The 11,133-nt window shown below is 59.4% G+C and overlaps 1 protein-coding gene across 2 annotated transcripts in view; it reads left to right on the top strand.

Moving 5' to 3' along the window:
• The window catches only part of TMEM184B (transmembrane protein 184B), a 46,552-nt gene that overhangs the window by 31,343 nt on the left and 4,076 nt on the right, over window positions 1-11,133 (top strand). For both annotated transcript variants that reach the window (XM_032416269.1, XM_032416268.1), the window contains exons 4-8: window positions 4,843-4,933; window positions 5,441-5,516; window positions 8,282-8,373; window positions 9,247-9,416; window positions 9,805-9,999. In XM_032416269.1, the coding sequence (XP_032272160.1) occupies window positions 4,843-4,933; window positions 5,441-5,516; window positions 8,282-8,373; window positions 9,247-9,416; window positions 9,805-9,999 (624 nt within the window). The remainder of the gene's footprint in view (window positions 1-4,842; window positions 4,934-5,440; window positions 5,517-8,281; window positions 8,374-9,246; window positions 9,417-9,804; window positions 10,000-11,133) is intronic.

Genomic DNA, 11,133 nt, shown 5'->3' with positions numbered 1-11,133 from the left:
GGGGGGGGGGGGGGGGGGGGGGGGGCGCCTGGGTGGCTCAGTCATTGAGCATCTGCCTTCGGCTCAGGTCATGATCCCGGGGTCCTGGGATCAAGCCCCGCATTGGGCTCCTTGCTCTGCGGGAAGCCTGCTTCTCCCTCTTCCTCTGTCCCTGCTTGTGTTCCCTCTCTGTCCCTCTCTCTCTGTCAAATAAATAAAATCTTAAAAAAAAAAAAAAAAAAAGATTTGGTATCTGGGGAGGTACCTGGGTGGCTCAGTCAGCTAAGCATCTGACTCTTGGCTTTGGCTCAGGTCATGATCTCAGGATCCTGGGATCAAGCCCCATATTGGGCTCGGCGCTCAGTGGGGAATCTGCTTGAGATTCTCTCTTTGCCTCTGCACCTCTTCTCCCCACCCTCTAAAATAAATAAATAAATAAATCTTTAAGATTGGGTATCTAGAACGGAACAGAAAGTTCTATTGCCCAGGGCAGGAGAGAGAGAAGGACCATCCCTTCCCTCCTGCTGGATGCTCCTGTCCAGACCGGAGGGCCTGGTTGGTGAGTCCCTTGGTCACTCATGTATCCACTGGGCCTAGCACAGAGCCTGGCACGCAAGCTGTGGTTAGTACATAGGGAGGCAGAGAGTCATTCTGTGTCTCTGGGGCCTCTCAGGGGAGCAGCCTGGAGCTGTGGTCAGAGGGGCAGTCAGGCAACAAGCTGCTGGCCAAGAACTGCACTCCACCGCCGGCCTCCAACTGGCATGTTTGTTCTTCTCGTGCCCGGGGCCGCGTGTCTTCATGCTTCTTCCCGGAGTGTGTGTTGAGTTGTGTGTTGTAAACAGCCTTGCTGGGGTGGGGGTAGTGTTTTGCCTGGCTCTGTAATTTCCTAGGAGGGGATTGATTTGTCTAGATGATCAATGGGTGCTGATGTGGGCTGTTTGAGTCATCTCAAGGAGAGTCTGTCTTGTCTCCCTTCTCTGAGAATGCGCTATTGACTCACTAACGATTCTTTAAAGGAAACTGCCAGCAGTCGGTATCTTACAGACCGGCTGGGCCTGAGGCACTGGGAAAAGGTCAAGAACCTTGAACTGAGATGGATGCAGTGGGATGATCCTGGCCGGTTGAATGCAGAGCTGGATAGGGGTAGAGTGCTCAGCCCCGTAACTCAGGAGGGTGCTGACGTCTGTCGTGGCACAGGAAAGGATGCTCGGCCGTGACTTGCAAGACGGCCTGGCTTGGGAGGGCAGTTCCGGACAAGGGGGCTGATGAACCTTGGCCCCTGTGGCTTCTCTGGAGAGTTTTGCCTTTAGGGACCGGTGTTTGATCCGCGCAGCCTGCGAATAGGTGGGCTCCGTGGGCGCGGACGGAGTGCGGGCCTTGTGCCTGCCCTGCCTCTCCAAGCCTCACCCCGAGTTAAGGCCTATGTCTGTCTGTTCATTCCTTCTGTGTTGATTGCGTGAAAGTGCCAGGCCCTCTGGTAGTCGGGGGTAGGCCTCAGTCCCTACCGGCAAGGAGTTTACAGTCTGGAAAGAACACTAGGTAACGCACCGTGGATTGTGAGCTCAGTGTGAGCTCAGCCTTATTAGCAAAGGAGTCCCACGTCCCCCCTTTCCTCAAGGAAGGAGCTGCTGTTATCCCTGGCTTATAGGTGAGGAAACCATGGCCCAGTGCACTTAAGACGCCTGCCTGAGGTCACACAGCTCCAAGGTGGTAGAGCCACCATCCGTACACCCTGGCAGTCTGGATCCAGGGTCTGTGGCTTCCCTGCTTCATGATGCTGCCCCCTGTACGGGAAGGATCGGCCGGATCAACAGCGGGATCGTGGTGCGTGGAGTGAGCCTGGCAGTGGACAGAGGATTGGCAAGGGAGAGGTGGCATCTCAGCAGGGCCTGCCCCTGGGAGTTAGCAGAGGCACCAGAACATGCTAGCAGGGAGTGTGAGAGCTCATGGCATGTCCTGGGAACTCTAGGAGTGGTTTTAGATCACATACACATGCAAGTATATACATACACACATTATATATGTGCATATAACACACACACGTGTATATACGTACACACGTTATGTAGATACACGTACCGGCACACACCCACACACGTGCATGTATACATTTACTCCGGCTGCATGAATAATCACCCCAAGCAGACTAGTGTAAAACACCATTTCTTTTGTTCACGGATAGTGCAGTCCAGGAATTTGGACCGGGCGCAGTGCGGATAGTCCGTCCCTCTGCCCTGCTATCTGGGCCTCTGCTGGGGGACCCTCGGCTGGGGGTGGGGTCTGAAGTCTGGTTCACTCGTGCGTCTGGCACTTGTTGCTGGCATCAGCGGGGGCCTCAGTTCCTCCCGCACGAGCCACTCTGGGGAGTCTCTCCACGTGGGCTGGCTTGGGCTTCCCTGACGCATGGGGGCTGCATCCAAGGGCAGGCATCTCAAGAGAAAGAACCAGAGGAAAGAGGCCTTCTCTAAGCTCAGTGTCAGATGTCTTGGAGCAGCACTTGTTTTTTTTTTTAAAGATTTTATTCATTTATTTGACAGAGACAGCGAGAGAGGGAACACAAGCAGGGGGAGTGGGAGAGGGAGAAGCAGGCTTCCCACAGAGCAGGGAGCCCGATGCAGGACTCGATCCCGGAACTCCAGGATCATGACCTGAGCCGAAGGCAGACACCCAATGACTGAGCCACCCAGGCGCCCCGTTGGAGTAGCACTTATGCTGTGGTCACGCCGGTCCCCCCGATGCAAAGGGAGGGAGGAAGACCCGATGTCCCCGCAGACAGGAGCCAGTGTCCCAGGGTGTGGCCGTCTTTGGAAAGTACCACTGGCCAGTGTAGCTGGACCCGGCTTGGAATGGGCACGTCCATTCTACTTGGCCTCGTGTGGTTTTAGACAAAGGTTATCAGCAGGCTGACATCAGATTTGGCTTGATGCCGCCCCCCCCCCCATGCCCCAAAGTTCTTGTCACTGAAGAGTGCTTTGGAGCTCAGCGGAGATTGCCGCAGCCCCCCCATTTCCTGAGCTGCTTCCGTGCCAGGCAGGCAGTGTCCACGGTCGTCAGCTCCATCAAGGGATGGTGGCCCCTGAGGAAGACCAGCAGATAAATGGCACCAGCCACTCTTCTGAGTACTTTGCACACTCAACCCCCCTGGCAAGGTAGGTACCTCTGTTGTCCCCATATAACAGATAGGGAGACTGAGGCACAGAGAGGCTCCCAGCTAATCGGGGGCAAACCCTCTACTATATGTCTGTAGGGGGATGGTCGCAGCACAGTGTGGTAGGTGCTGTGGGCCGTGTTGGTACAGGGTGCTACCTGGGGCCCCCCACCCTAGCTGGAGGTGTGAGCCCGTAATAGGTGAGGTATACAGCACCCCAAAAATATTCCTTTCCAAATCGCTGAAGGCCAGCATTCGCCCATAGCTCTGTCGGCAGGATTGTGTGCGCTCCAGTTCAAGGTAGTCCCCCGTTCATCGTGTGCCTGGTACGTGCCGAGTGCTGTGGCTGTGCTCTGGGGAAGAGGTGGGCCCCCTCCCAGGGGCCACAGTCCCGAGAGAGCAGTCAGGGATTGTGCGAGCCACGCTCCAGGGTAGGAAGCACCGCACAGCGTCTGCAGATCAGCGATCCCCTGGGTGAGAACGCGCCAGCCTCCATGTAGGGGCCAGAGACTTCTCAGGGGGTCTCACGGGATTCACGGGCACCAGCGACACGGAGGGAAGGGCGCCCCAGGCCGTGGGATCAGCAAAGGGAAAAGCACGGAGGGGGCATCATAACCTGCTGGGAAAGAGGGGCATCTAGTTGCCGGGAAGGCCATGTGAGGGGTGGGCAGGGGCCAAGTCACTCTGGAAAAATCTTGAATGCCAGGCTCAGGGCTGTACCGGGAGCCTTGAAGGCCTCTGTGCTTCAGGGGGACAGCAGGGTCAGATGAGAAGGAGCTCTCTGTCTGCAGGGGCGCTGGTTCCTCCCTTGCCCTACCTGTCCGCTGACCCCATTTGGACCCTCACTCCTTTGCTGGACGCTCTTGAGTTCCCATGCTCTCGGCCTGCCCTTCCTCCCGCACCCTCTGCCGCACTCCTCCTGCTCTCCACTCTCCCCATCCTTGCTCCCCCATGTCCCTGTGCTCCCAGCGCCCTGCAGGCTGCAGCCTTCATCTTGCTGACCCCGCAGAAATCCTTTGCCCGGGAGACCGCTCACAGCGGATTGCTGTATTTATAACATACTTCGGTGCTGGCCATCGCTGTGGCAGAGTTGTGTGTCTGTGCTGATACGGAGCTGCATCCAGAGGGGGCTGGCCCGGCTTCCCCACACATTTGTGCGCTATTTTGTGCACCTTCGTACCTGCCCCCGGAGCCTCCAGTGGTGTGCGCACCGACCTGCCACTCTAAGTGGTTGAATGGACAAAGGTTCTCCTGTCTCATTCCTGCTGAAGATTTCTACTGAGATCCCTCTAGAGAATGTTTTACTGTTTTGTTGTAAAAGTCCGATCCGTAACACGCACACACACACGCACACACAGAAGAGTGCCTGAAACGAATAAGCAGTTACAAAGCCGGTAGCCGCTGAGCCCCAGAATGTGCCCCCCCAGCCCCCAGCGAGCCCGGCCCCAGCCCCAGCCCCCATGCAATCCGGAACTTTGTGCTTCCCACCTCCTTGTGTTGCTTTACGGTGTGAGCAGCCGCCTATGTACGCGTGTGCTACACAATATGACTTCGCTTTGCCTGATTTTGGTGACAAGTGGAATATTCGCTGTGCGGGTCCTTGCGTCCTGAGGCCCCATGACTGTGGTGCTTTCACTCCCATTGCTGTTTAGAATTCCACCATCTGTTTACCCATCCTGTTGATTTGAGTGGTTTTCTCTGGACATTTTCCACAGCCCTGGTCATCTATAATTTCCTGAGCCTGTGCTATGAATACCTCGGGGGAGAAAGTTCCATCATGTCGGAGATCAGAGGGAAGCCCATCGAGTGAGTATGAAGTCTCCCCGGAGCCCCTCCCACACCACCCCGTTTCCTGGGCCTGACTGACGTTCTTCGAGCTGTCCTGGTGTCAGCCAGACACACAGACTGGCTCTGCCCGTAACCAGGCCCTGTCATGCCTCTCCTCACTTCCTGAGGGACGCCATTCATGGGGACCTGGGGACGGCCTCGCCGGTTCTTGCTCCTTTTTCTTCCTATCCCTTCCTGTCTGCCTGTTTCTCCCTCTTGCTCTCTTTCCATTCAGTACTTGGCAAGTTGGTTTGTTGCCCCCCAGGCCGGTGGAGCCCTGCTCCCTCATGCCCTCCCTGCACGAGCAAACTCTCCCTGAGTGCTTGGCCTCCAGGTGAAGGGTGCCTGGGATCTGTGTCCCCTTCCCAGCCCCAGTCCGCTCTACCCAGGCTTGTGTGGATGTGAGGGAAGGTGGCCTCCCCAGCCCCACCTTTCCCGAATCCTGACTCTCTGCCTACCAACCTCTTCTTCGCTTGTCTCTTCCAGGTCCAGCTGTATGTACGGCACGTGCTGCCTCTGGGGAAAGACTTACTCCATTGGGTTCCTGCGGTTCTGCAAGCAGGTGTGTGTCCCTGCACCTGCCCTGGTCAAGAGGTGCAGGCCAGGTCCCCGGAGCCTGGGTGCTGCCCCTGCTCGTCCAGTGGCAAAGGCGGGCGTAGGGCCCGGAGGACCCCACTTGTGGCGTTCCCATATCCCGTGAAGTACCCTAAAGCCTGAGCACCACTCCCCACGCTGTTAGGCATGCACGTGCATTAGCAGAGTGTGCTCCAAGGGGCAGCAGCAGGTGTCCTAAACGGGTCTGTGGCAGCCCCGGGCAGGAGGTGCTCCCATACCTTTGCTCACTTCGGCCAGGCAGGTCTTGGGGTGTGTGTGTATGTGTGTGTGTGTGTGTGTGTGTGTGTGTGTGTGTGAAAATCAGGAAGTGCATGGGGATTCTAGAATCTCAGCTTGAAACCCCTCGTCGGCTGCAGCTAGAGGCCAGGAGGGCTTCTGCATGAAAGCTCCCTGCCAAGACGGGCCTGCGGAGTCTCTGGCCTGTTCCCCGTTTCCCAGCCGGCAGTCCACCAGCTTCCAGTTTCCTCGGCTGCCTCCCCTGTGGTCTCAAGGAGCCTGGGCGGAGGCGGGTGGGGTTGTGGTATAGCGCCTGGGCCTGGGTGTCTGATCATTGGAGTTTGATGTTCAGCTTTCCCTCTTGACCGGGTGGCCTTGGCTAAGTTATGTAACCTCTCTGAGCCTGACTTGGTTTCCTCTTCTGTAAAGTAGGCCAAACGATACGTATCTCAAGGGATGGCTTAAGGCCCGGGTGGCGTGATGGATGGGAAGCAGTCAGCACAGACTGGCACGGAGCCCACTCTTGTCTGAGTCTGACGTGCCACGCCCTGCCGGTGGTCGACCTCAGCCCAGTCTCCTCCGCGTGCCAGGACCTCTGGCAGCCCCTCCGGCGTCACCAAGAGTAGTCACAAGGGGAAATGAAAACCACAGCTGATCACCGTGGCCACCAGGGGGCTGGGCTTTCTACTCCCTTCTGTGCGGGGCCGCTGCCTGCAGTGTGGGCACCCGCACAAAGCACCTACCTGGACGGACCAGGTCTACACCCAGGTCTACACCACAGGCCGGCTGCTTCCAGCTCTGCCTTCGCTTGGGCGTTCCTCCATTCACAATCTCCCTCCTGGGCCTGGAGGCAAAGAGTGAAAAGTGTGCTGGGGTCAGGGTGGGTGGGGCCTTGCAGAGCCTTTGTTTACCAGCCTTTCAGCCGCCCTGGGCCCGGCTGTGACTCGCTGCCTTCTTTGATGAGTGTATTATGTACAAAGTTTTGATCCCATGATCACTAGCTTGCGTAGCCTGGTTATAAATGATTCCCAGGCCCCGTGGGTTCGGATGTCCTGCTGCTGTTCTGGAAGGGGCAAGGAGAGGTAGTAAGAGGACAGAGGATAAAAGCAGCCTTTGCACCCCTTTTCCTCGGGAGAGAGCCCTCCTGAGTGAGAAAGCCTGGGCCAGGGCCCCCCCAGGATCCGAATCTCCTGGAGAGCTGGTTCACAGTACGCATTCTCTGGTCAGCCAAGCCCCCCTCCCCAGCCTGATGAAGAAGGGCTGGCATGGAGCTCTGGGTGCCGGGTCGTGTTTACAGCTCCGGCGGTGGTTCTGATGTCCAGCCCGGCTTGGGAACCACTGCCTGATTTCTGACCCGATCCAGGGCAGTGGTTGGGTGAAGGCTGTGGGGCCTGCTGATGTGGACTCCGCTGCCACTTCAGCCTCTCTGTGCCTCGGTTTCCTCACCTATAACAGTACTTTGTTGGGGGGCTCTTGTGCGCCCCACTGACCGGGACGGCAGCAGCCTGTTGACAGGCTCTTAACGCCCACGGTGCACAGATTGCGATTCCTCCCTTCTCCCCAGATACTGGTCCCGCTCCCTCAAGGTGGGTGGTGGGGCCGGGGAGTTTGGGGGGGTTTGCTGGGGGCAGCATCGCACCTCTACCCCCATCACACGTGCTTCCACGCAGCTCAGGCCCCCCGGGACTCCCCACAAACTGTGCTCAGGTCCCCAGTGGGGCAGAAACTTTGGGTTCAACAGGTTACTTTCTCTGCCCCGGGGTCCTTGCCCGACTTGAAGCCATACTGGCTCAGCCTTTTAAAGCTGCTCCCCCCTCCACAGAAGGGGCCTTGTGGCTTAGATGTATTGATCTCAAGAGCATGGTGTTTTTGCTGGTTTTATGGGCACCATGGGTGGTCCTTGACTTTGCTGGAGCCTCTGGAGGGCACTGTGAGAACCTGGTTCAGGAATTCTTCCAGTGGCTGAGCGGGCCAGGGGAGGCCCTTATTGAACACATAGAGAGGGGAGAGCTTCCAGAAGACACTGCTGTGTTCTTCAGCCCTGTGATGTGGGGTCCCCTCCAGCCCCAGTGAGACCCGGGGGTGGACAAGGAGGACGGGAGGAGGCTTTGAGCAGGGCCCTGGCCCCCTTCCTGCTGCCATCCATCACCAGCGTCTACCCCCTTGCCCGCGTCTGCTCCTGGCCGCTCGGTCTTGGTAGGAGCTCCTCCCTCTGCTTGTCCCTGTTGTGTCTCTGGCATGTTCCTGCTGACCCCTCCAGCGGCCAGCCTGCCTGCCTGCCTGCCTCCCTCCTTCCGTCTGCGCGCACGACTGCATTGCGCGGCTGTCCTCTAACAGATTCTGTCTCTCCCTGCCGACGGCGGTCCCCTCGGGGCAGGACATCGGGCCCCCTCTCCCCGGCCCCTCAGCATCCAGCACAGGCCCAGCGGGCCAGAGGAGGTGCTTGTCACACAGTTTCTTTGCTCGTCCTCGACTCTTGACCTTCTCCCCCACCAGGCCACCCTGCAGTTCTGCGTGGTGAAGCCACTCATGGCTGTCAGCACTGTGGTCCTCCAGGCCTTCGGCAAGTACCGGGATGGTGACTTTGAGTAAGCAGAGGGTCCCCCCGACAGGCGTGAGGGGAGGAGTGTCAGCGCGGGAGTGGGTGGCCCTGCCCAGAGGCTGATGCCCCCGCCTTAGGGAAGGGGGTGGCTGCAGACCGGTTCCATGCCCCTGACCTTTCTCCGAGGGGAGGCCGAGCACGGCCCGGCCCTCCTCACGCCTCCTTGCACCCCTGAGTTGCAAGGCCCAAGCCTGGCAGTGACCACCATCCCACTTGGCCCCACCTACAGACTGGTGCCTCAGGGGTGGGCCCAGAAGGGATAGTGACCACCCCCAGGGCAGGGAGCAAGAAGGTCAGAGCCCTGCGAGGCCCGTCTTGAGTCCCCGGGCAGAAGGCTTCTCCCGTGTAGATTTCCTTTCGTTTTGGGAGTTAGTGACAGTGACCGTGTATCCAGGCCCCGAGCTTGCAGACACTCGGCGCATACCGCCTGCACCCCGCGTGACAGCCCTGCCGGGGCAGGTGAGCAAACAGGGCCTCAGGGGGGACATGACTTGGCTCAAGAGAAAAGAGCAGAGCCACGCTCTACGTTATTCTCACACCTGTTGCCGGACCATCGGGCTGAGCTCCCCACCCCTGGTCCTAGTGGCTTCCACGTCTGTGTCCCCACCAGGAGCCTGGGCACCAGAGCAGAGGCGGCAGGGCTGATCTTCACCGCGGGCGCACACCCTCGCACACCTCCCCTCCACCCCCTGCTTCTTGGCCACTTGGATCCCTTTCTTCAGTGGCTCGTGGAGCACTGCTTGGGGAGCATTGCTGAGAGCCATGGGGGTTGGCAGACTGGCAGGGCAGAGGCGGGAGGGATGCCTCTTGTCCCTCAGAAGGCTCTATCCAAGCCAGAGAACACTCCCCGTTCCCACAGTGTCACCAGCGGCTACCTCTATGTGACCATCATCTACAACATCTCCGTCAGCCTGGCCCTCTACGCCCTCTTCCTTTTCTACTTTGCCACCCGGGACCTGCTTAGCCCCTACAGCCCCGTCCTCAAGTTCTTCATGGTCAAGTCCGTCATTTTTCTCTCCTTCTGGCAAGGTGAGCCTCTTCCCAGGCCCTGTGAGGCCCATGCTGTCCCTGGGCCATCCCAGCCTAGAGCCCAGACCTCTGTCCACCGGGAGCCTCCTGGGCGTGAAGTCTAGGCCCTCAGGGACCTTTCACAGGAGCCATGGGGGACCTTCTGTGGGGCTGCTTCATGGACGGGGGACCCAGGGGACCCCCGGTGTTGGCGTCCAGCAAGGAGCTAGTGGAGTGGGGTTTCCCAGAGGCCTCAGCTTGGTGTTGGCATCCCAACCCTACCGGAGCAGTCATGGACCCCACTGCCATCCTTGCTGGTGGGGGTGGCATTTGGGGGGCTGCTGCATGAGGAAGGGGCAACAGGATAGGGGTCCAGTCTAGGGCCACATGCCCACGCCTCCTCTTCCAGGCATGCTCCTGGCCATCCTGGAGAAGTGTGGGGCCATCCCCAAGATCCACTCGGCCCGCGTGTCCGTGGGCGAGGGCACTGTGGCCGCCGGCTACCAGGACTTCATCATCTGTGTGGAGATGTTCTTCGCAGCTCTGGCCCTGCGGCACGCCTTCACCTACAAGGTCTACGCTGACAAGCGGCTGGATGCGCAAGGTACGAGCCAGCAGCCTGGAGACCCCCCCACCCCCACCCCAGCGGGAAAAGCCCTCCCTGGCCCTGCCCCAGGGCCCTCCTGCCACCCAGTGTCCGACAGGTGGTGACAGCGCAGGTGTCTCCTGCCTGCTGGTGGGAAAGGGCCCACGCAAGTCGAGGCTCTCCTGCCCTGTGCCCCCAACACAAGGTTGCGGGGGGGTGAGGTAGGGGAGGTCCCGGCAGCTGAGCCCACCTGACTCTTGCAGCAGGCCTGGAGTCTGGAGAGCCCCGCGGGAAGGTCAGGACAGAGACCCCAGAGTAAACAGGTTTCCTGGGGCTCCTCACACCAGACTCGGCTTCCCATTCTATCCTGTAATTCCCTCGGCTCTAAAGTTCTCCATCTTTTTATATCTGGGATTCCTTCTAAGAAACAGACTCAGATGGGCATCGTTTTTAACAGCTTGCTTTTTACAGCTGCTCATTTTCCTCTTTGTTGGAAGAGGTTGGCAACCCCAGTTGTACATTAGGATGCCCCGGAGAGTCCAAGTCCCACGTCTGGGGACCCCCCTCCCCGAGATTCGACAATGAGTGGTCTGGGCTTGGACGGCGGCGGCAGGGGGTTTTCCGGCTCCCCTGGGCCTCTGGCTGCTACTGGGCAGAGGGGATGGTGGGGGGTGGCGGCAGAGGAGGCCAGGAATGCCTGAAGTGACTTCTCCGGTGAGGAGGCGGGAGGGTCTGGGGAGGGGACGCTCCTACTCTAACACGCCACCCCCCAGGAGTCAGGCTGCTGCCGCTGCCTTCCATGTGGCCACAGACGAGAACCCCACTTCCCCGGGCCTAGCGCCTAGGCCCACCATAGGCCCTGGGGAGTGGGGTGCTGCAGCAGGGCCCCTCGGCTCCTTCCCTTTCTTTCTCAGGCGCTCTCTCCCTGGCCTGAAAGAGACCTGCCGGCCCCTTCTGGACGAGCCGGCACTCCAGGCCGCTAGGCCGCCTGGCTCTTGTGCGCCCAGCTGTGTTCTCCCAGCACACTTGGCGGAGGGCTGTCAGCACCCCTTCTTCTGTTTGTGATCGCACACCTACCCAGTGCTGGCCGCCTCGCTGCTGTCCCACCCGTTTCCCGCTGGGTCCCCAGATCTGGCAAGGACCCACTCAGTG

This window comes from Phoca vitulina, unplaced genomic scaffold, assembly GCF_004348235.1.
Source record: "Phoca vitulina isolate PV1807 unplaced genomic scaffold, GSC_HSeal_1.0 scaffold19, whole genome shotgun sequence".
Classification (NCBI taxonomy): Eukaryota; Metazoa; Chordata; class Mammalia; order Carnivora; family Phocidae; genus Phoca; species Phoca vitulina.
Note: the sequence above shows the minus strand (reverse complement) of the source record. Positions and strands in the feature narration are given on the sequence as shown.